Genomic DNA, 25,260 nt, shown 5'->3' with positions numbered 1-25,260 from the left:
ATGTTCTCAGAGTCAGTTAACGTCCTCAGAGTCAGGTAACGTTCTCAGAGTCAGGTAACGTTCTCAGAGTCAGGTAACGTCCTCAGAGTCAGGTAATGTTCTCAGAGTCAGGTAACGTTCTCAGAGTCAGGTAACGTCCTCAGAGTCAGGTAACGTCCTCAGAGTCAGGTAACGTCCTCACAGTCAGGTAACGTTCTCAGAGTCAGGTAACGTCCTCAGAGTCAGGTAACGTCCTCAGAGTCAGGTAATGTCCTCAGAGTAAGGTAACGTTCTCAGAGTCAGGTAACGTTCTCAGAGTCAGGTAACGTTCTCAGAGTCAGTTAACGTCCTCAGAGTCAGGTAACGTTCTCAGAGTCAGGTAACGTCCTCAGAGTCAGGTAACGTTCTCAGAGTCAGGTAACGTCCTCAGAGTCAGGTAACGTCCTCAGAGTCAGGTAACGTCCTCAGAGTCAGGTAACGTTCTCAGAGTCAGGTAACGTCCTCAGAGTCAGGTAACGTTCTCACAGTCAGGTAATGTCCTCAGAGTCAGGTAATGTCCTCAGAGTCAGGTAACGTCCTCAGAGTCAGGTAACGTCCTCAGAGTCAGTTAACGTCCTCAGAGTCAGGTAACGTTCTCACAGTCAGGTAATGTCCTCAGAGTCAGGTAATGTCCTCAGAGTCAGGTAACGTCCTCAGAGTCAGGTAACGTCCTCAGAGTCAGGTAACGTTCTCAGAGTCAGGTAACGTCCTCAGAGTCAGGTAACGTTCTCAGAGTCAGGTAACGTCCTCAGAGTCAGTTAACGTCCTCAGAGTCAGGTAACGTTCTCACAGTCAGGTAACGTCCTCAGAGTCAGGTAATGTCCTCAGAGTCAGGTAACGTCCTCAGAGTCAGGTAACGTCCTCAGAGTCAGGTAACGTCCTCAGAGTCAGGTAACGTTCTCAGAGTCAGGTAACGTCCTCAGAGTCAGGTAACGTTCTCACAGTCAGATAATGACCTCGCCCTCCTGCCCCCCCCCCAGGTCAGAGACAGTGTGTTACCTGGTCATCGTGTTGAACCACATGGTGTCTGCCAGCTGTCTCACATTGGTGCTTCCTGTCTTGGTGTTTCTCTGGGCAACGCTGTCCGTCCCTCGACCCAGTAAGACCTTCTGGATGACTGCCATCATCTACACCGAGGTTCCCACCTGTCTGCTGCATTTATTTCAGTTTACACTTATCTGTCAGCAGGTCTTACCTTCTGTCTATCTGTCTCCTCAGGTTACCATAGTCATCAAGTATTTCTTCCAGTTCGGTTTCTTCCCGTTCAACCAGAAGCTAGAGGTGGACCGATCCAAACCGTTCCACCCCCCGAACATCCTGGGAGTGGAGAAGAAGGAAGGCTATGTCCTGTATGACCTGCTGCAGCTGCTCGCTTTATTCTACCACAGAGCCATACTCAAGGTAAAAACACTAAATTATTCTGCCAGTGAATGTGAACAGTATGTTGTGTTACTCCACCTTCCTCCTCCTCCTCCTCCACAGTGCCATGGACTATGGGACCAAACTGTTTCAACAGATACCGACACTCCCAGACACCATGACAACCAGGCAGACTACGCCCACGGTTCCACCTCCCTCGACCCAGCCGACCCCACCAACACACTGCGGCGACGAGGACGGAGACGAACACGCTCCAGCTCCACCCAGCTGCGCTCTCCTGCAGGTAGAATCCAACACACCTTGAGGACCTGATCCAACATGTCTTTTAAAAAAACAGCTGTTGGAAAAGGGGATTGGTCTTATAATCATGGTCATCGTATACGCTACACTGAACACATATGATAACTTATTTATAGGAATAAAAATAACAATGTCCCCTGGATGGCACCCTTAGGAACGCCAAGTACATTTACTCAAGTACTGTATTTAAGTACAGTTTTGAGGTACTTGTACTTTACTTGAGTATTTCCATGTGATGCTACTTTCTACATTTCAGAGGGAAATATTGTACTTTCTACTCCACTACATTTATTTGACAGCTTTAGTTACTTTTCAGATGAAGATTTGACACAATGGATAATATAACAAGCTTTTAAAATACAACACATTGTTAAAGATGAAACCAGTGGTTTCCAACCTTTTTGGCTTCTGACGTCTTACAAAAAGCAGTGTGTAGTCGGGGTCACATTTCACATGTCTATGAGTTGTTAACAGCTCCACCAAATAGTGATTTTTCCCTCTAAACTTCTCACATGCTTTCATTTCAATAAATGTTCAAATGATCCAATATTTCAGCAAAAATCAAAGATTAGAGAAAAAGTCCAAAAACTGAAAACAGATTTGTGTATCAGAACTTTGTTTTTTCTTCTTTCCTCTCCCATTAATCATCTCACCACCCCTCAGATTTATCTGCTGACCCTTTGGAGGGGCCCGACCCCTAGGTTGGGAACCACTGGACTAAACTAGCTAACTGTATATAAAGTAGTGTAAACTAGCTCCACCTCCAGCAGCTACAACAGTAACATGCTGCTCTAACACTGATGCTTCACTATTAATAATCTAATGATGTCATATATAATAATATATCAGTCAGAGGGACCAAACCACTACTTTTACTGCAATACTTTAACTACATCAAGCTCATAATACTTATGTACTTTTACTGCAATACTTTAACTACATCAAGCTCATAATACTTATGTACTTTTACTGCAATACTTTAACTACATCAAGCTCATAATACTTATGTACTTTTACTGCAATACTTTAACTACATCAAGCTCATAATACTTATGTACTTTTACTGCAATACTTTAACTACATCAAGCTCATAATACTTATGTACTTTTACTGCAATACTTTAACTACATCAAGCTCATAATACTTATGTACTTTTACTGCAATACTTTAACTACATCAAGCTCATAATACTTATGTACTTTTACTGCAATACTTTAACTACATCAAGCTCATAATACTTATGTACTTTTACTGCAATACTTTAACTACATCAAGCTCATAATACTTATGTACTTTTATTTTAGTACACAGAAAAATGTGTTATTGATGTTTTCTTTTTCATGTGTTTCAGACAGCATCAGCTCCAGAGCTCGGCAGCTCGGCAGGTTGGATCTGCTACTGCAGAAACTCCGACAACTTTCCATCAGAGCCAAGAATTGCTCTGTTAGCAGGTATGCTAACGCTAACCTGTGAAAACCTGATAGCGATCCTCTCCAGCAGCACTGACACCTCTCTCTCTGACAGGGGACACATGCAGTACATGAGTTCCTAGATTTGCAAGTATTTGTGTCGTGTTAAATCGAGAAGAACAAGGTAAAAATTTGGACAACTTAAAGACAAGATCAAGGGGAGAGTTAAACTGGACAAGAGGAAAAACAAGAATAAAATATAGCCACAAGTGGCGATTCCAGGGTTCAAGCCAACACAGAAGCTGAAAATTTAAACAGCTTAATTAAAAATGTCCACCAAGTGTAGTGATGTTTGGACAAACTGTCATTGATTTATGGCACCAGGCCCATGCACATGTTCGGGATTGGTGGAGCCCCCTATTGAGTGATTTCTAAATGGTTACACACGTGGTTCAATGATGATATGAAACATATCCTGCGAGTTTTGTGATGATTGGACAAACAATTTCTGATTTATAGTCAGATTTGTGTTAAGCCACGCCCATTATTTTGCATTTGTAGTGCCCCCTAGTGGTCGATTTGAATGAAACTGGTTGGTATGTGGACGTATCCTGCAAGTTTTGTGATGATTGGCCCAACAGTTGTTGACTTTGGTCTATTTATGTTCTGAGCCACTCCCCTTTGAAGTTCACTGGTCATTATCTTGAAAACTACACAAGATATCAACAGACTTTATGCAACTGTTGATAAGCTTGGTCCAATGATCCACAGAAAATTTGGTATCAATCGGACCTTCGGTTTAGGAGGAGATTTCAATAAATGTGTTTTCGAAAAAAATCAAAATGGCAGAAAATCTGTCTCGGCGTAAATGGGTGTGGCTTATGTGGATAGATTCGTCTGGACCCACAGAATCCAGGAAAAAAATGGGTTTGGGAGACCCACAGTTCAAAAGTTACAGGTCAAAACATAAAGGTCATTGTTATAACGCCACCACCTGGCCAACTGGGTTCATATTTCTTGGGCAGCACTTGAGCACAACTTCCAGTCAATCGGCAAAATCTCAAGTCTGTCACATTACCATCTCACAGGAATCTGCAAAAATATAATAATAATAATAATAATAAACCAGTATAAAAACAAGGAAGGGTTTCAGCCTTTAAGACTTGAACCCCTGACAAGAACATTTCCAAAAGAACGTGTAACAAGAGCAGCTAGCAGCTAGCAGCTAGCAGCTAGCAGGAGCTACGGTGAGAGGAACAACAGCCTACTAACTCAAAAGGGGGCGAGTAGGCTTACATGTAACTGATGGAAGAAACAACACCCCTGGACCATTGAAAACCTTAAATTCGAAAAATATATAGACAGCATATCAGCACATGGGTACAGGGAACACGAGCAGCGAAGACACTCTGGCACCTCAGGTAAATGCAGGCTTACGCGATGAGCCAGGTGTCAGCAAACAAGTATAAAAACACTCGTTATTGTTCACATAAGTTAAAAAAATGTGGCATTCATTTAAAATGACTACTGTCGGCATTTAGCATCCTGATAGCAGAAGGAATGAAGGACTTAGAGCAGTGGTTTGTTCTCCTCAGGGGCGCATTATAACGTCAGAACATGGTCAGATTGGCTTTCTAGGCATCACGTTTCTCTAAGCAGGAGCACAAGTCTCTTTGCGGAGCAGACCTTAACAATACTGTTTTGGCTCTTGTCCTTCACAGACGACCCATTAAATAAGCAAATAAATGAGAAAGTTAAAAAACTTTCAATGAAAGATTGATAAAAAGTGGCTGCTATGAGTCCTGATCTGAATCCCGCTGAATATCAGCCATCAAACCTGAGAGAACTGGAAGAGTCTGAACTACCAGTGAAGAAGAGTCTGAACTACCAGTAAAGAAGAGTAGAAACCTTATTCAGAGTTACAGAAAGAGCTTGACTGCAGTTATTGCCTCCAAAAGCTGAGCTACTAAATATTAAATTAATGGTAACAACATTTTTTGCCATTTTGTGTTAAATAATATGTTAAGTTGTAAATCAAAAGCAAAGTTTCAGTTATATTCAATGTCAAATAAAGAACGATCGATCCCAGATACTTCTGTCAGTTTCAACTTCATACAAAGAAAATGTAGTTTATTTTAAAAAGAGGTAGAAGGGAACCGATGTTTTCAGCCATGTCACTTCCTGCCACAACAAAAGAGACGACCACAGATTATTACCATATTCTCTTTTTGTTTTATGTTATTTATAGACTAATGGCTGTCTCGTATTATCCCTACTATTAACATCTCTTTATTTTATTATCAGTAGATTAACACTTGCTTTGTTTATGTTTGTCTTGCACTGTTAAAGTCACATTGTACCAATACCAACTTCATTACTTCTATTTAATTTATTTATTTCATTTTCTATTTTATTCTATTAACTAATACTGTTATTCACATTATTTTTGATAATTTCATTCCTTAACATATCCGTCCTCTCTCACCTGTCCTCTCTCTGACTCACCTGTCTCACGTGTCCACAGGTGTATGTCTCTGTACCGTCCTATTTGTCACTTCTTCAGAGCTCTCGTCCAACCAGAGTACAGCGCCGTGACAGACGTGTACGTCCTCATGTTCCTCGCTGACACCGTCGACTTCATCATCATCGTCTTTGGCTTCTGGGCCTTTGGGGTAAAGTTTTATTGACATCACATGACATCACATGACATAACATGACATCACATGACATCACTCACTCTGAGCCTTTGACTTGTTTCTGTTCAGAAACACTCTGCAGCCGCTGACATCACTTCCTCCCTGTCAGAGGACCAAGTTCCTGAAGCCTTCCTGGTCATGGTTCTGATCCAGTTTGGTATGTCTACGTGTCTGTCTACCTGTCAGTCTACCTTTCTGTCTGTCCACCTGTCTAACTGCCCACCTGTCTGTCTGCAGGTACCATGGTGATAGACAGGGCTCTGTATTTGAGGAAGACAGTTTTGGGGAAGTTGGTGTTTCAGGTGATTTTGGTTCTGGGGATTCACTTCTGGATGTTCTTCATCCTGCCGACGGTCACTGAGAGGTAATGATTACTCATAAACTAAATATAATACATACATGTTAAATAATATATATATATGTATATATATATATATATATATATATAGACTGCACAGCATGTTCAAACATTATAAGCTGAAATACATATTGTTATGAATGTACACAACAAATATTTCTGCTACATATTAACATGTTTTAATATGTGTTAAAAAATCCATATATTCATTATTTAATCTCTCTGTCTCCCTACCTGTCTGTCTCCCTACCTGTCTGTCTGCCTACCTGTCTGTCTGCCTGTCTCCAGGCGGTTCAATCAGAACCTGGTGGCTCAGCTCTGGTATTTTGTGAAGTGTGTTTACTTCGGGCTGTCGGCCAATCAGATTCGATCTGGTTACCCAACACGAGTTCTGGGAAACTTCTTGACAAAGAGCTACAACTACCTGAACCTGTTCCTGTTCCAGGGGTGAGACTATTAGCCTAGCTTAGCATAAAGCTACAACTACCTGAACCTGTTCCTGTTCCAGGGATGAGACTATTAGCCTAGCTTAGCATAAAGCTACAACTACCTGAACCTGTTCCTGTTCCAGGGGTGAGACTATTAGCCTAGCTTAGCATAAAGCTACAACTACCTGAACCTGTTCCTGTTCCAGGGGTGAGACTATTAGCCTAGCTTAGCATAAAGCTACAACTACCTGAACCTGTTCCTGTTCCAGGGATGAGACTATTAGCCTAGCTTAGTATAAAGCTACAACTACCTGAACCTGTTCCTGTTCCAGGGGTGAGACTATTAGCCTAGCTTAGCATAAAGCTACAACTACCTGAACCTGTTCCTGTTCCAGGGGTGAGACTATTAGCCTAGCTTAGCATAAAGCTACAACTACCTGAACCTGTTCCTGTTCCAGGGGTGAGACTATTAGCCTAGCTTAGCATAAAGCTACAACTACCTGAACCTGTTACTGTTCCAGGGTTGAGTCTGTTAGCCTAGCTTAGCATAAAGCTACAACTACCTGAACCTGTTACTGTTCCAGGGTTGAGTCTGTTAGCCTAGCTTAGCATAAAGCTACAACTACCTTAACCTGTTCCTGTTCCAGGGTTGAGTCTGTTAGCCTCATTTAGCATAAAGACTGGAGGCAGCTGATGTACCGGACTCTGTTATGAATTAAACATTTTAACATGATGTTCCCTGACTGTCCACATACATGTTGTTACCATGGTAACTCTCTAACTGTCTCCCTCTCCACCTGTCTGCCTGCCTGTAGCTTCCGGCTGGTGCCCTTCCTGACGGAGCTGCGGGCGGTGATGGACTGGGTTTGGACGGACACAACGTTGTCTCTGTCCTCCTGGATCTGTGTGGAGGATGTTTACGCTCACAGCTTCGTCTTAAAGTGCTGGAGGGAGTCTGAGAAGGTCAGTCTCATTAGATTCAATTCAATTCAATTCAATTAATTTAAATTAAATTAAATTAAATTAAATTAAATTAAATTAAATTAAATTAAATTAAATTAAATTAAATTAAATTAGATTATTCCCTTACGGACGCAGCCGTGTTTCTGTACAGCATATTTCTCAACAATCATGTCAAATATAAAGTGACAGTGTAAACTTTCTGTGCTGTAAGGAAAGAAAGATTACAATTATTCACTATTAAAATGGTAATCATCACTAAACATTTAACTCATATGGCATTTATTTCAGTCATGTGAGACATATGTAGAAATTCACTACAATTACTATTAAAATGTAAAACAACTGAAGCACAAGCAATAAAAATAAAATAAAAACACCACAGAAGAAGCATTACACGGGGTCCAGTTATCATTACACAATATCACAGACACTGGAGACACTGGAGAGACACTGGAGAGACACTGGAGACACTGGAGACACTGGAGACACTGGAGAGACACTGGGAGTCTGACACTGACTGACCATTTACCACCACAAGAGGGAGACAATACAGCAGGTTTAACAGGGTCATACTGTTCGGTATGAGAGCAGTAAAAACACCATGAACACTTTAACCAAAGTGACCCAGCACACACACAAATGGAAATATTTCAAATTTTATTTATTTTTGTGCAGCTGATATGATTTATTGTATGTAAATGGGTGTTCTGGGTTAAATTTAACCCTAAATGATGTAGTATGATTGTGAATGTTTTTTATCCATAAACAAATAGTATAATACACTTCCTCTAATCACTCATTTATTAATGACTGATGATGTATTTATCAGTATGTAAGGGTTCAGACTAGAACCTGAGTCTAGTTACACATATGAACAGGCTGCCGGACAGGAACTAAATCAGAAGGACGTGACTTTAGGTAGAACTTGTGAACAAAAACTCAAATCAATGACGGCGCTCTCAGATGGAGCCCAGACAAGCAGCTTGCATCTCTCCAGTCCTGAACAACACTTACCTGGTTAGACTTGAAGGAAGTGACCACAGGATCTGATTGGTTGCAGCTGTGGACAGTCAGGGATGTGCAGGATGTTCTCAGAGATGTCAGCACTTGTTCTGTGTTGCTTGAAACATATTTCACAATCCAGTCAGACCTTTAGATGCAGCAAACTGCACCTTTAACAGAGTTTAAATAGAACAGTTGATGCATTTTGAAGGTATTAGACTGGTATACTTAGAGAATTAGCCACTATCAGCCATCATCTTTATGAGTCATTATTATTATTCACAAATTGCTGATGAAGCTTGGAAATCTACATGTCAGATGTAAATATTACAAAGAAAATGTGATGTGCTGACAGAATATTACCTTACCGAGGGTTGTCACTGGAAGCAGAATTCTGACTCTTTATGTATTTCTCTTTCATTCTGATGCCTCAGGCCTTCTTCAAGATCAACTATCGATTGCTGCTTTACAATCAATTAGCTTTACTCAAACCTAATGACCTTACTGACCTTCACCTGAGCAGCATCAATGAACAAGAGATTAGACTGATGTAGGAATTTGTGCACTCAAATATCTTTATGATTTTATGGAGGAATTATGAATTATTATTGTGCAACAACTCCAACATGGAATTATTCGTTCAGTGATATAACTCATATTAGAGAAGGTATAATAACAGGGAAACAGTCCTTGTTGGACACACAAGAGAGATCAATTAGAATTATGATTGTTATTAATCTTAATTATGATTTTGTGAGGGTTTAAGGTCTTTTAAGGTTGAGTGACTGAGATGCACAAGAAAACACAAACAAGTTCACTTTAGTTACAAACACATTTATTACTAATACTACAGCTACAAGTACTAAACACTACAACACAAGAGGGAAACTGGTGCACAAGGCTGTGGCTAGTGAATGATTGTGATGCATGATGCATGTTATGTGTTATGTATTGTGTAGTTGGTATGAGAGACCTGATAAACAGATGAGATGACTGTTACCTGAGAAGCAGCGAGTCAAATCAACGGTACAACAGCTTAGTTCTGAATCACCAATTGAAATTACAAATCATGAAGCACCAGGGTTTAAACACGTTGATGAAGGTTTTGTAGGAATACTTGTTTGCTCTCTGGGGCGGCTTCTTGTGGAGAATGGAGTCTGCTGTGCTGGGGTGAGGAGCTGGAGTCTGGATCTGGTAGTGATGAGTGAGTCGGCCGGTCTGGACTTGAAAAGTTCCCATTGGAAGAGAGCTCCTGGTTCAGGCTCTCCTAGGCTTGATCCTCAACTCATGACTCCAGATTCAGAAGATGCTCTGAGTCACATCTTCACACTAGCAAGCTGCAAGCTTTGCACCGGCATGACAGAAAGCAAGAAGAACCAGCAACCAGCATCAAGCGGCCTTAAAGAGCAGCAGCCAACAGCACTGAGTCTCAGATAAGACACTGTTGTAAAGTTTCAGTCTGTCCACCCAGAAGATGCATCCTGACCAATCCCAGGTTTGCAGAGTTCTGGGGGAGCAGAGTCGGTCCCTTCCTGTCCACAGACAGGCGGGTTCAGTTCCTGAATACAGTTACTCCATTAATCAAAGTATTTACGATTTAACAATTTCAGGATTCCTAATTTTGCAGTTTTGATAGAAGCTTTAGTGTTCTGACAGTGAACCAAGCAGAACAGTTCTAAACATGATGGTGTTATCATGGATGATGGGACTATGTTAGTGGTTCATGTCCTGGCTTTAAGGCAGTGGAATAAAAGTCACAACACACACATGATATACACACACAATACAACAATCAATACAATCAATATACAACAATAACTGTCCAACTAATCCATGGGTTTTACAGTCCTCTGGTCTGCAAACGGCAGGGGTCCATGCCATGTGAGTGTGTGTGTGTTTGTGTGTGTCACTGGTTTATCCAGTGATCAGTTCTTGGGTTGGTCCCTCAAGTCCTGAAAGTCAAAATCCACAGTGGGATTAAAGTTGGTGGCAGCTCGTCTCTGATTGGCTCTTAGAGGTGAGTTATGATAACCAGTGGTGGGGGTCGTTTATCTAGATGGTACCATCAGTTCATACTGGGATGTGAATTGGTCTTCCCATCTTGCTGCTCTTGTAGCTTGAAGGATCAAAGGTGGTTTGGATCAGTGGTCTGGTTTGGTGACCCTGCAGGAGATGGGGGTTCCTTATCTGATCCTTTCTGTGTGCACGAGGTTGTTTAGATGGTCAGTGAGGAGTTTGGGGTTCTCACTTTATGAGCCAGCATTCCTGGGGTGTTTAGGAAAGAGCTGGTCAGTTGTTTGAGGCTTGTGTAGAAACTTTACCCTACACTTACTTATCTGGAGAAGGTGCAAATTTCACAACATTTCATCTCACAAATGTCCTAGAAACCAACGTTTTCATCAGCTCTCATATATAAACGGTGCAAATAAGTCAAACAGTGTCAATTTAATTTCAATCTAAATGTGACAGACTTGCCTGAAGAGCTTTGTGACGTCATGTCAGATTGGTTCAATGTGTCAAACATGATGAGGAAGGCAATGGTTTGATATTCACTGCATAATTTGATATATTGATGTGTTTATTTACGTGTACCTGTGTACTCAGCGGTACCCGCAGCCTCGCGGGCAGAAGAAGAAGCGTGTGGTGAAGTACGGGATGGGCGGTCTGATCGTTCTGCTGCTGATCTGCATCGTCTGGTTTCCGCTGCTCTTCATGTCGCTCATCAAGTCTGTCGCCGGAGTCGTCAACCGGCCGCTGGATGTCTCTCTGACCATCACGCTGGGAGGCTTCCAGGTAACACACCTGTACTGTAACCTGTACTGACACCTGTACTGTAACCTGTACTGACACCTGTACTGTAACCTGTACTGTAACCTGTACTGACACCTGTACTGTAACCTGTACTGACACCTGTACTGTAACCTGTACTGTAACCTGTACTGACACCTGTACTGACACCTGTACTGTAACCTGTACTGTAACCTGTACTGACACCTGTACTGACACCTGTACTGACACCTGTACTGTAACCTGTACTGTAACCTGTACTGACACCTGTACTGTAACCTGTACTGACACCTGTACTGACACCTGTACTGACACCTGTACTGTAACCTGTACTGACACCTGTACTGACACCTGTACTGACACCTGTACTGACACCTGTACTGTAACCTGTACTGACACCTGTACTGTAACCTGTACTGACACCTGTACTGTAACCTGTACTGTAACCTGTACTGACACCTGTACTGTAACCTGTACTGTAGTATTCTCAGTAGTATCAGTAGTATATTAGCAGTATTATAACTGAGCAGCTGCTGTTTTGTTGGCAGCCGATCTTCACGATGAGTGCGCAGCAGAATCAGCTCAAAGATCTGACTGAGGAAGACTTCGGCTCCTTCATCAGCTCATATAGTTACACACCTGTAAGTACCTGCAGTACTACTGCACACCTCTACGCTCTCTGCAGTACTTCTACACACTTGCAAGTACTACTACACATCTGTAAGTACCAGCAGTAAAACTACACACCTGTAAGTTCTCTGCAGTACTGGTGTTTGTACTGGTACACTAACATGCTAAAACAGTATGAAAGACTTTTTACTATGTCTGAAACCTTCATATGAAACCAGTAGTACATGAATTGCATCCTATTTATAGGGAAATATCACAGTATTTAACCACTGGTCACTACGCCAGCATAAATATCCCACAATGCAATGCAGTGGTGACGACAACAGCAACAACAGAACAGACGATGGTGGACAGTGAAGGTGCCGACACATGATCAGCAGCTAACGGGAGAGCAGCGCTGTTGGTGTCACACACTGCTCAACACAACAACACAACAAATTATTTCAACTCTGACCTTAGTTGCGTTGCGTGGACAGATCACGCCCCCCCGCCTTCACTTCCATACTCAGTCTAATATTAGTGCAGTCCACTGATTCTCTTTGCCCTCCCTACTAACATATTTTACTATTATTAGTACGTCTTCACGTGTAACATTTGTTAACATCTATCAGTGAATAATCTGGCTGTTTGATGTCTGTGTAGCCTTTGATTTAAGACCTGCACTGTTCTCATCATCTGGAGGCAGCTTCAGGTCTCATTCTGCTGGGCATAATATATTTTATTATTAATTAGTGTTGCAGATGGTGTTAGAGGTGAGGTTGGCATGGGTTACCATGGTTACATGTATCCAACCAGCAAGGAGGCTCTCAGGAAAGTGCTCTCATTGCGTCCGAAAGGATACACACTGCTGTTAAGTTGAACAATAGAACACATATTATGTGTATGTATGTGCATAGAACGGTGTTTTTAGTCTGATCCCTGTGGCCTGTGTTTCCCAGAGTGCCTTGCAGTTCCTGGAGGCGTACAGCCGGGAGGACGTCACGCTGGCCGAGCTGCAGGGCAGCAGTAACTCTCTGTGGACCATCAGTCCTCCCAGCAGGACCTACCTCAGCGAGGTGCTCAGCCTGGACCACTTCCCCCTCACACTGTCCTGGACCATCCAGAGGTAAGAACTGATCAATAATCAATAATCAATCATCAGTAAAACAAACTGCATTCTGAGTGAGTGAGTTTTGTTTCTAACAGGAACCTTAGTCTGGGGGCGAAGGCGGAGCTCGCGTCAGGTAAACATGTGACCTACCTGGATGATCAGACCCGCCTGGAGCTGATCCAGCTGCTGAACGGAACCAGGACACTTCCTGTGTGAGTGCAGGGGGTGGGGCCACATGTTCTCCAGATGATCTCCAGATGTTCTCCAGATGTTCTCTGGACGTTCACCTGAGAACGTTCCAGATGTTCTCCAGATGTTCTCCAGATGTTCTCCAGATGTTCTCTGGACGTTCACCTGAGAACGTTCTCCAGATGTTCTCCAGATGTTCTCCTGACGTTGCTGTAGAGAACTGGACCTAGGATCTATAACAAGAACATTATCAGAATGATTAGCCAGCTAACTGTCCGTTTGTTTCCAGGGTGATACAGGAAGTGCTGCCATGTTTCATCCGAGCTCCGAGCGACTCCAACGCCAAACCCATCGAACAGCTTTACCCAGGTTTATATTTATATTCTATAAAACTACATTTGATTGGTTGTTTAACTTCAGTACTGAAAGGAGAACGTGTGTATTTATCGTTCTGTCACATAAAAATAAAAAAACATAAAAATATAAAAATACAGAAACGTGATGAGAGATTTTCTAGTTTTTCATCAGTAAATGTAAATTCAGTTTATATTTCTCTTGTTTCCATGGTAACAAACTATCGTACTGACGCCTCCTCCGATCACATGGCCGCTCTCCTCTCTCGTCCAATCAGATGACCGCTACAAGGACATCCTGCTGGCCCTGGAGCGGTCGACCAATCAGAGCCGAGAGATCCAGGAGTGGTGGATCGTCGATCAACCGGCCGCCGGCCGCGTGCCTGTCGGGGGCGGAGCTTCGGCGGGCAACAGGAGGGAGGCGGGGCTTCAGCTGTTTGTGTTCAGTGATAAAGTCAGTCCTCCGAGTCTGGGTTTCCTGGCTGGATACGGGTACGTAGCACTACTGCAATACCTGTAGTATTACTGCAATACCTGTAGTATTACTGCAATACCTGGGTATTACTGCAATACCTGGGTATTACTGCAGTACTTGGGTATTAATGCAATACCTGGGTATTACTGCAATACCTGTAGTATTACTGCAATACCTGTAGTATTACTGCAATACCTGGGTATTAATGCAATACCTGGGTATTAATGCAATACCTGGGTATTAATGCAGTACCTGGGTATTACTGCAATACCTGGGTATTAATGCAATACCTGGGTATTACTGCAATACCTGGGTATTACTGCAATACCTGGGTATTAATGCAATACCTTTAGTATTACTGCAATACCTGGGTATTACTGCAATACCTGGGTATTACTGCAGTACCTGGGTATTACTGCAAAACCTGGGTATTAATGCAATACCTGGGTATTACTGCAGTACCTGGGTATTACTGCAATACCTGCGTATTAATGCAATACCTGGGTATTACTGCAGTACCTGGGTATTAATGCAGTACCTGGGTATTACTGCAATACCTGGGTATTAATGCAGTACCTGGGTATTACTGCAATACCTGGGTATTACTGCAATACCTGGGTATTAATGCAATACCTGGGTATTACTGCAATACCTGGGTATTACTGCAGTACCTGGGTATTACTGCAATACCTGGGTATTACTGGAATACCTGGGTATTACTGCAGTACCTGGGTATTACTGCAATACCTGGGTATTACTGCAATACCTGGGTATTACTGGAATACCTGGGTATTAATGCAATACCTGGGTATTACTGCAATACCTGGGTATTACTGCAATACCTGGGTATTACTGCAGTACCTGGGTATTACTGGAATACCTGGGTATTACTGGAATACCTGGGTATTACTGCAGTACCTGGGTATTACTGCAATACCTGGGTATTACTGCAATACCTGGGTATTACTGGAATACCTGGGTATTACTGCAGTACCTGGGTATTACTGGAATACCTGGGTATTAATGCAATACCTGGGTATTACTGCAATCCCTGGGTATTACTGCAGTACCTGGGTATTACTGCAATACCTGGGTATTACTGCAATACCTGGGTATTACTGCAGTACCTGGGTATTACTGCAATACCTGGGTATTAATGCAATACCTGGGTATTACTGCAATACCTGGGTATTACTGCAGTACCTGGGTATTACTGCAATACCTGGGTATTACTGGAATACCTGGGTATTACTGCAGTACCTGGGTATTACTGCAATACCTGGGTATTACTGCAATACCTGGGTATTAATGCAATACCTGGGTATTACTGCAATACCTGGGTATTAATGCAATACCTGGGTATTACTGCAATACCTGGGTATTAATGCAGTACCTGGGTATTAATGCAATACCTGGGTATTACTGGAATACCTGGGTATTACTGGAATACCTGGGTATTACTGCAGTACCTGGGTATTACTGGAATACCTGGGTATTACTGGAATACCTGGGTATTACTGCAGTACCTGGGTATTACTGCAATACCTGGGTATTACTGGAATACCTGGGTATTACTGCAGTACCTGGGTATTACTGCAATACCTGGGTATTAATGCAGTACCTGGGTATTACTGCAATACCTGGGTATTAATGCAGTACCTGGGTATTACTGCAATACCTGGGTATTAATGCAGTACCTGGGTATTACTGCAATACCTGGGTATTACTGCAATACCTGGGTATTAATGCAATACCTGGGTATTACTGCAATCCCTGGGTATTACTGCAGTACCTGGGTATTACTGCAATACCTGGGTATTACTGCAATACCTGGGTATTACTGGAATACCAGGGTATTACTGCAGTACCTGGGTATTACTGCAATACCTGGGTATTACTGGAATACCTGGGTATTACTGCAGTACCTGGGTATTACTGCAATACCTGGGTATTAATGCAGTACCTGGGTATTACTGCAATACCTGGGTATTAATGCAGTACCTGGGTATTACTGCAATACCTGGGTATTACTGCAATACCTGGGTATTAATGCAATACCTGGGTATTACTGCAATCCCTGGGTATTACTGCAGTACCTGGGTATTACTGCAATACCTGGGTATTACTGCAGTACCTGGGTATTACTGCAATACCTGGGTATTAATGCAGTACCTGGGTATTAATGCAATACCTGGGTATTACTGCAATACCTGGGTATTACTGCAGTACCTGGGTATTACTGGAATACCTGGGTATTACTGGAATACCTGGGTATTACTGGAATACCAGGGTATTACTGCAGTACCTGGGTATTACTGCAATACCTGGGTATTAATGCAGTACCTGGGTATTACTGCAATACCTGGGTATTAATGCAGTACCTGGGTATTACTGCAATACCTGGGTATTACTGCAATACCTGGGTATTAATGCAATACCTGGGTATTACTGCAATCCCTGGGTATTACTGCAGTACCTGGGTATTACTGCAATACCTGGGTATTACTGCAATACCTGGGTATTACTGGAATACCAGGGTATTACTGCAGTACCTGGGTATTACTGCAATACCTGGGTATTACTGGAATACCTGGGTATTACTGGAATACCAGGGTATTACTGCAGTACCTGGGTATTACTGCAATACCTGGGTATTACTGGAATACCTGGGTATTACTGCAGTACCTGGGTATTACTGCAATACCTGGGTATTAATGCAGTACCTGGGTATTACTGCAATACCTGGGTATTAATGCAGTACCTGGGTATTACTGCAATACCTGAGTATTAATGCAGTACCTGGGTATTACTGCAATACCTGGGTATTACTGCAATACCTGGGTATTAATGCAATACCTGGGTATTAATGCAGTACCTGGGTATTACTGCAATACCTGGGTATTACTGCAATACCTGGGTATTACTGCAGTACCTGGGTATTACTGCAATACCTGGGTATTACTGCAGTACCTGGGTATTACTGCAATACCTGGGTATTACTGGAATACCTGGGTATTACTGCAGTACCTGGGTATTACTGGAATACCTGGGTATTACTGGAATACCAGGGTATTACTGCAGTACCTGGGTATTACTGCAATACCTGGGTATTACTGGAATACCTGGGTATTACTGCAGTACCTGGGTATTACTGCAATACCTGGGTATTAATGCAGTACCTGGGTATTACTGCAATACCTGGGTATTAATGCAGTACCTGGGTATTACTGCAATACCTGGGTATTAATGCAATACCTGGGTATTACTGCAATACCTGGGTATTAATGCAATACCTGGGTATTACTGCAATCCCTGGGTATTACTGCAGTACCTGGGTATTACTGCAATACCTGGGTATTACTGCAATACCTGGGTATTACTGGAATACCAGGGTATTACTGCAGTACCTGGGTATTACTGCAATACCTGGGTATTAATGCAGTACCTGGGTATTACTGCAATACCTGGGTATTACTGGAATACCTAGGTATTACTGCAATACCTGGGTATTACTGCAGTACCTGGGTATTACTGCAATACCTGGGTATTACTGCAATACCTGGGTATTAATGCAGTACCTGGGTATTACTGCAATACCTGGGTATTAATGCAGTACCTGGGTATTACTGCAATACCTAGGTATTACTGCAATACCTGGGTATTAATGCAATACCTGGGTATTACTGCAATCCCTGGGTATTACTGCAGTACCTGGGTATTACTGCAATACCTGGGTATTACTGCAGTACCTGGGTATTACTGCAATACCTGGGTATTAATGCAGTACCTGGGTATTAATGCAATACCTGGGTATTACTGCAATACCTGGGTATTACTGCAGTACCTGGGTATTACTGCAATACCTGGGTATTACTGCAATACCTGGGTATTACTGCAATACCTAGGTATTACTGCAATACCTGGGTATTAATGCAATACCTGGGTATTACTGCAATCCCTGGGTATTACTGCAGTACCTGGGTATTACTGCAATACCTGGGTATTACTGCAATACCTGGGTATTACTGCAGTACCTGGGTATTACTGCAATACCTGGGTATTAATGCAGTACCTGGGTATTAATGCAATACCTGGGTATTACTGCAATACCTGGGTATTACTGCAGTACCTGGGTATTACTGCAATACCTGGGTATTACTGCAATACCTGGGTATTAATGCAATACCTGGGTATTACTGCAATACCTGGGTATTAATGCAGTACCTGGGTATTACTGCAATACCTGGGTATTACTGCAATACCTGGGTATTAATGCAATACCTGGGTATTACTGCAATACCTGGGTATTAATGCAATACCTGGGTATTACTGCAATACCTGGGTATTAATGCAGTACCTGGGTATTAATGCAATACCTGGGTATTACTGCAGCACCTTTAGTATTACTGCAATACCTTTAGTATTACTGCAGTACCTGTAGTATTACTGCAGTACCTGCAGTGCATACAGATGGAGAGGAGGAGGAGGAGAGAGGAGCTCAGTGCATCATGGGAAGTCCCCCAGCAGTCTAGGCCTATAGCAGCATAACTAAGGGCTGATCCAAGGCGAGCCTGGTCGGCTCTAACTATAAGCTTTATCAAACTCTTAAACATAGAGAGGGTGTCTGCACCCCGGACCCAATCTGGAAGATGATCCACAGGAGAGGAGCCTGATAGCTGAAGGCTCTGCCTCCCATTCTACTTTTAAAGACTGTAGGAACCACCAGTAAGCTTGCATACTGGGTGCGCAGTGTTCTAGTGGGATAATACGGTATTATGAGCTCTTCAAGATATGATGGTGCCTGACCATTAAGGGCTTTGTAAGTTAGGAGAAGGATTTTAAATTCTATTCTAGATTTTACAGGAAGTCAATGCAGCGAAGCTAAAATGGGAGAAATGTGGTCTCTTTCTAGTTTCTCGCAGTACAGCTGCTAAAAACATGATATACGTTATATTCATGGTAAACATATATACGTTATAAACAGTATATATAACAGTGTATTGTACAGTAATTGAGTAAATATACTTACATACTTTCCACCACAGGGAGTCGTAACACTGACTGTCTGACCCAGCTCCACTAACAGCCACCCTTCTTCTTCTCCTTCTTCTTCTTGTCCCTGCCTTCGCCCTGCAGCATCATGGGATTGTACGCCTCGGTGGTTTTGGTCATCGGGAAGTTTGTGCGCGAGTTCTTCAGCGGCATCAGTCACTCCATCATGTTCGAAGAGCTGCCCTGCGTCGACCGCATCCTCAAACTCTGCACCGACATCTTCCTGGTACTCGCCTTCCCGACCACACCCACAAACACCCCTCAGCATCTGATTGGCTGTCATGCTGCAATCTGATTGGCTGTTCTCTGTTTCAGGTGAGAGAGACAGGTGAGCTGGAGCTGGAGGAGGAACTTTACGCCAAACTGATCTTCCTGTATCGATCACCAGAGACTTTGATCAAATGGACACGACGCTGACCTCATCGATCAATAAGCGATAATCAACATCAGTTACTGTCTGATTACTTGTAGTGATGTCACATCCTGTTACATCATCAGCTGATTGCTGTGAACCAAACATCTGGTTCCTCCAACATTCTTAAAATGTTACACTGAACCTTCAGAGAACGTTCTCCTGACGTTCTATAATCTCTTTTTATTATATGATTATATATGTTCTCCAGATGTTCTCCAGACGTTCTACTGACGTTCTACAGACATTCTACTGATATTTACTGACATTCTACTGACGTTCTGCTGACATTCTCCTGAGAACGTTCTCTAGATGTTCTCTAGATGTTCTCCTGATGTTCCTTTAAAGAACAGGACTAGATCTAAAACAGGAACATTGTCAGAATGTTTTCTGCAGGTGACAAGAAACAGGGAACTTTGGAGAACGTTGCTGGAACATTACATTTTGCTCCAATAGGAGCAGCTGGAGGGCGGAGCTAAGTCTTCAGACAGTGATGGGAAGATTATACAAGTGTTGATTGACAGCTGCAGGGACACGACTGATCCTGGAAAACCTGGAATTGTTTAAGGCAGCTTTGTAGTCCTGGAAAAGTGTTTAAAACTGTGAAGCACTGCCCACAACCCATAACTTTCAGAACGTATGATTGGACATTGCTGCTGTCACTCCCACATTGATTGACAGATATTTAACGACTTTGTGTACGGGGTCTCATCTGTAAACAGGAAGCGATGTCACTTCTGACATGCCAATCAACAATAAGTTTCACTTTCACTTATTTAGTCGACTTTAATGTTTACAGGACAAACCTCAGTATTTACGTTAGCACTATGTTAGCATCATGTTAGCTGTTAGCTTCATGTTAGTTGTAATTAGCTCTGTGTTAGCACTGTGTTAGCTCACGTTAGCTGTAATAAGCCCTGCAGTAGCTCAACATTAGCTTCACTTTAGCTGTGTTAGCCCTACAATAACGTCACGTTAGCTGTAATTAGCTGTGTTAGCCCTACATTAGCTTCATGTTAGCTGTAATTAGCTCTGTGTTAGCCCTACATTAGCTTCATTTTAGCTGTAATTAGCTCTGTGCTAGCATCCACCTGGAGACAGAAGACTAGAAACAGATTTAGAATAAATTCCCATCTTTGTTTGTTGTTGTTGTTTTACAGTGAATTTCTCTGTTCACATCACTTGATGATCAAAAACTGTAAACTTTACCTGTAAGCTTTATCTGTAAACTATGTTTCTTGTGACTGTTTAAACTGAATATGTATAAATAAAAGACTTTTGTTTATCAAACTGAGAGTCAGCTGTTTGTTGGAGCAGCTTCAGATGGTCACATGACTGTTCACTCTTGTGAACCCTGATCACATGGTTCGGGTTAAAACACCAGAGAATCAGTGGCAGCTGGTGAAATTTAAAATGAAAACAATAGAATAACTTTAGCACAAAAGAAAGTAACTTTAGCAAGAAAACAAACATAAACACCAAAACAAAGTAATGTCAGCACAAAAACACAAAGTAATGAAAGTATGAACACAATAATGTAAAACTAGCCAGAAAACAATAAAGTAACCTAAGCATGAAAAAATAAAGTAAAGTTAGCATGAAAACAATAAAGTAATATAAGCATGAAAACAATAAAGTAAAGTTAGCATGAAAACAATAAAGTGACGTTAGCATGAAAACAATAAAGTGACGTTAGCATGAAAACAATAAAGTTAGTAACGTTAGCATGAAAACAATAAAGTAAAGTTAGCATGAAAACAATAAAGTTAGTAACGTTAGCATGAAAACAATAAAGTTAGCATGAAAACAATAAAGTGACGTTAGCATGAAAACAATAAAGTTAGTAACGTTAGCATGAAAACAATAAAGTAAAGTTAGCATGAAAACAATAAAGTGACGTTAGCATGAAAACAATAAAGTTAGTAACGTTAGCATGAAAACAATAAAGTAAAGTTAGCATGAAAACAATAAAGTGACGTTAGCATGAAAACAATAAAGTAACGTTAGCGTGAAAACAATAACGTTAGCTGCATCCTGTGGTGAGAGCAGCCTCAGGTCACCTGCTTGCTAAGGGCTGAAGGACGGACATACACACTCATTAGGTTGGCAGCCCTCACACGGAAAATGTACGTATTCACACCAAATTAACTGAATACAATTTGAAGGCACATTTTTAATAAATGCTGGCATGATTACAAGACACAGAATACAAATAAACATTTTTATTTGATAGTTATTTGATAATATATAATTAATTTATGTTGAGCATGTTTTAATAGCCTTTCTTCTCTGGACTATTGGAAGGTGAGCAGACTTGTTATTCAGCTGAAACATCATCCAGACTCAGAAGCAACATCATAATATTCATTCTTTAATGTTTTCATTCAATTCAGTTACACATGGAAACATTTTGCTGCTGTCAGACAGAAACACAGTGAAGTGTTTGGTAATAAAACCAAGATCAGACCAGAATGTGCTTCTTCTTCTTCTGTTATCAATGAAACAGTTTCAGTTCAGACTGAACGCTGCGGTCAGAGCAGCTGATTGGACGTTGTGCTGTTAAGGTGAAGCTGGTTTCAGTGGAAGACGTTGGTTCGCTACAACTTTAAATCCCTTTCACTGAGTCTCTCAGAGTTACAAACCTCTAATACTTCTGCATTTACTCTCAGTTACATTCTGATTGAAATGATGAACTTTAGGAAAGTGATGAGTTTAAAGGCAGAAACAACCGGCTCTGCTCTGCTTCACTGGAAGACGAGTCCAATCTATCGATACTGATTCAGATTCATGGAGCTTTCAAAGGTTAAAGATACTGAAGCACAGAAGTATTCAAACTTTAAACATTTAACATTTTTCAGTTTCTGTGGAGATACGTTTTGTTGTGCTCCTGTTTGGAAGTTTCAGGTTTTTCTGCATGATCATGAACGCACCGCGCACAGGTAAAGGTATAAAAACATCTGTTCAGGTGGAAGACTCCTTATTGCTGCACACAGTCCTTCTTCATGTGTCACATGACCAGTCAGTCCATCTCTGATTGGAAAGAACGAAAACAATAAAGTAACATAAGCATGAAAATGAAGTAACGTTAGCATGAAAACAATAAAATAACAAGAGAACAAAAACAAAATAACGTTAGCATGAAAACAATAAAGTAATGTTAGTGTGAAAACAACGTAACTAACCCGAAAACAATGAACATAAACATGAAAACAAAATAACGTTAGCATGAAAAGCACAAATCCACAGTTCTCCTCATGTGTCACATGACCAGTCAGTCAGTCTCTGATTGGTCGTCCCGCCTCAGTGAAATCATCCTCAGCTTCTCCCTGTTGGAGAACTGCCTGTGTGATGTCACCTCCACCTGTGATGTCACATGATGTGAGGCTGCGGTCTCCGTCCACTCGCAGGACTCCTCCTCACTGTGAGACAGCTCGCTGTAAACCACTGGGAGGCTCCGCCTCCTGCAGGGCGGGGCCAGCGTGGGCGAGCAGGCCAGCAGGTGAGAGAGGGAGGAGACAGACAAGTGGGATGGGCTGAGGGAGGAGGAGGACGGGAAGGAGCCAGGTGGGGGGGGTGGGGGTTGAACCACCGGGGGGGGGGATACCTCCTCCCCTCTGTCACCTCCTCCCGCTGACCCCCCCCAGCCCTGGCCACTCCTGGCCCGAGCCGAGTGCCTCCGCCGTGGGGAGGGAGGCCGTGGGCGGCGCAGGGGGAGTGTGGAGGAGCTGAGGGAGGTGGGGGTGGGTTTGAAGCTGGGAGGGAGGGGGAGTCTGTGGGAGGAGCAGGGGGAGGGAGGAGTGTCTTGCAGCCCCTGTTCGATACTGAACACTGTGTCCCCGCCTCCTCTGCTGCTGCTGGGCAACGGTTGCCTGGACGACAGCTCACCCGCCTCCCTCCTGCTGAGCAGGGAGGCCGGGTACGCCTGGGACTTGGCCTCCAGGCTCTTTGATTGGATGTAGTTGACGAGGCCGTTGAGGGGATTGGCTGAGGAGGAGGGGGCGGTCCTCTTCAGGCTATGCAGGTCGATGACAGTGGAGTAAATGTCCCGCAGATTGATCACCTTTGTCTTCCGGTCGCGGTTCTCGTGCAGGACGGCGTTTGCACAGATGAACAAGAAGATCCCGATCCCCATGATGAGAGGCCCAAACACCTTCAGCCTATCAGAGTACAGATACCTGCACACACATTTAAAACAGCCTATCAGAGCACAGATACCTGCACACACATTTAAAACAGCCTATCAGAGCACAGATACCTGCACACACATTTAAAACAGCCTATCAGAGTACAGATACCTGCACACACATTTAAAACAGCCTATCAGAGTACAGATACCTGCACACACATTTAACACTTTTGTTCCGTCCTCTGCGCGGCTTCACTGGAGTGTTTCAGAAGCGGAATAATTGTGGTCGAGCAGCCTTCAGTTGTGACTACTGTAATTACGGTAGCCTAAGCTGAATGAGCACCTTTAGGCTACCGTAATTACTGTAGTGGCAGCGCAACTGAACTGCCCAATTTTGTTTACTTGCTCAGATTTTGTTGATTTGGTCTTTCTTTGACTTTTGTGCTTCTTCTATCGGTAAAATGATTTCTTTATTTGTCTGTTTTAATTGTGTTTATTGTTAACGTACGATCGGGAGTCTGCATGGGGTTGAACAGACCAGATGCTCTACGCAGCTGGAACGCAACGCAGACAGAACGTGACGCAGCTGGAACGCAACGCAGACGCCTGGTGGAATCAAGCCGTTACCTGTCGAGGAAATCCTCCAGAAAACCTCGAGGAGTTGTCCCGTTGATGCTTTCTGTTTGGTTAAAACCTTCATCACCTCCTCCTCTTCCTCCTGCTCCTCCATCACCTCCTTCTCGTCCTCCTGCTCCTCCATCACCTCCTTCTCGTCCTGCTCCTCCATCACCTCCTTCTCGTCCTGCTCCTCCATCACCTCCTTCTCGTCCTCCTGCTCCTCCATCACCTCCTTCTCGTCCTGCTCCTCCATCACCTCCTTCTCCTCCTCCTGCTCCTCCATCACCTCCTTCTCCTCCTCCTGCTCCTCCATCAGCTCCTTCTGCTCCTCCAGCACCTCCTTGTAGTTGCTCCCTTTCCTCTCCTTCCTGTTTCAACAGAACATCTGAGTTAACGTTGCATCATTAACAAGTAAAGCAGGTAATCTGATTACTGCAGGTAGCAGTTACCTGTAATCTGATTACTAGTGATGTAATCAGACAACTTATGAATAATCAGATTACTTGTAAATCAATCAGATTACCTTGAAGTAGTTGGATTACCTTGAATATGCATTACTCATGAAGTAATCAGATTACTCACGGAGTACCTGTGCCCCCCCCGTCTGTATGTGTTGAGGTGAGGTGCGGTGCGTCTCACCTGAGCGTCAGACACGGAGGCGAGCGCGGCGCCCTCCTGTGGCCGGTGGCTGAAAAACAGCCCGTCCCTCGGCCAGTAGCCCAGAGCGGCCATGACCACGCCCATCAGCAGGACCATGATGCCGAGCGCTGCCACGAGCCCTGAGAGCGAGCACAGCTGCAGCTTCCCCTTCACCACCACCACCTCGTTCCTGCTGAGGTCACACAGGTCATAGATGTCATAGATGATGTCATCTGTGTGTGTGTGTGTGTGTGTGTGTGTGTGTGTGTCTACATCAGCAGGGACAACCTCAGACGCCTCCTGGCTGGCAGGCTGAGGAATCCACTCGGTGGCCA

General features: G+C 43.0%; 2 protein-coding genes across 2 annotated transcripts in view; one reads left to right on the top strand and one right to left on the bottom strand.

The window, feature by feature from the left end:
* Positions 1-20,756, top strand: part of LOC137173045 (piezo-type mechanosensitive ion channel component 2-like) — a 64,706-nt gene extending 43,950 nt beyond the window's left edge. The window contains exons 38-54 of the mRNA XM_067577727.1: positions 999-1,155; positions 1,237-1,419; positions 1,501-1,681; positions 3,050-3,149; positions 5,632-5,779; positions 5,873-5,960; positions 6,041-6,167; positions 6,450-6,608; positions 7,405-7,552; positions 11,159-11,347; positions 11,890-11,982; positions 12,910-13,076; positions 13,157-13,273; positions 13,540-13,619; positions 13,882-14,095; positions 19,215-19,356; positions 19,446-20,756. Of these exons, the coding sequence (XP_067433828.1) occupies positions 999-1,155; positions 1,237-1,419; positions 1,501-1,681; positions 3,050-3,149; positions 5,632-5,779; positions 5,873-5,960; positions 6,041-6,167; positions 6,450-6,608; positions 7,405-7,552; positions 11,159-11,347; positions 11,890-11,982; positions 12,910-13,076; positions 13,157-13,273; positions 13,540-13,619; positions 13,882-14,095; positions 19,215-19,356; positions 19,446-19,547 (2,395 nt within the window). The 3' untranslated portion in view covers positions 19,548-20,756. The remainder of the gene's footprint in view (positions 1-998; positions 1,156-1,236; positions 1,420-1,500; positions 1,682-3,049; positions 3,150-5,631; positions 5,780-5,872; positions 5,961-6,040; positions 6,168-6,449; positions 6,609-7,404; positions 7,553-11,158; positions 11,348-11,889; positions 11,983-12,909; positions 13,077-13,156; positions 13,274-13,539; positions 13,620-13,881; positions 14,096-19,214; positions 19,357-19,445) is intronic.
* Positions 20,757-21,892: 1,136 nt separating this feature from the next.
* Positions 21,893-25,260, bottom strand: part of tmem200ca (transmembrane protein 200C, genome duplicate a) — a 6,064-nt gene continuing 2,696 nt past the window's right edge. The window contains exons 2-4 of the mRNA XM_067578513.1: positions 24,926-25,118; positions 24,296-24,654; positions 21,893-23,717 (exon numbers count right to left, since the gene is read on the bottom strand). Coding sequence (XP_067434614.1) covers positions 22,814-23,717; positions 24,296-24,654; positions 24,926-25,118 — 1,456 coding nt within the window. The 3' untranslated portion in view covers positions 21,893-22,813. The remainder of the gene's footprint in view (positions 23,718-24,295; positions 24,655-24,925; positions 25,119-25,260) is intronic.

Source organism: Thunnus thynnus, chromosome 21 (assembly GCF_963924715.1).
Source record: "Thunnus thynnus chromosome 21, fThuThy2.1, whole genome shotgun sequence".
Classification (NCBI taxonomy): domain Eukaryota; kingdom Metazoa; phylum Chordata; class Actinopteri; order Scombriformes; family Scombridae; genus Thunnus; species Thunnus thynnus.
Note: the sequence above shows the minus strand (reverse complement) of the source record. Positions and strands in the feature narration are given on the sequence as shown.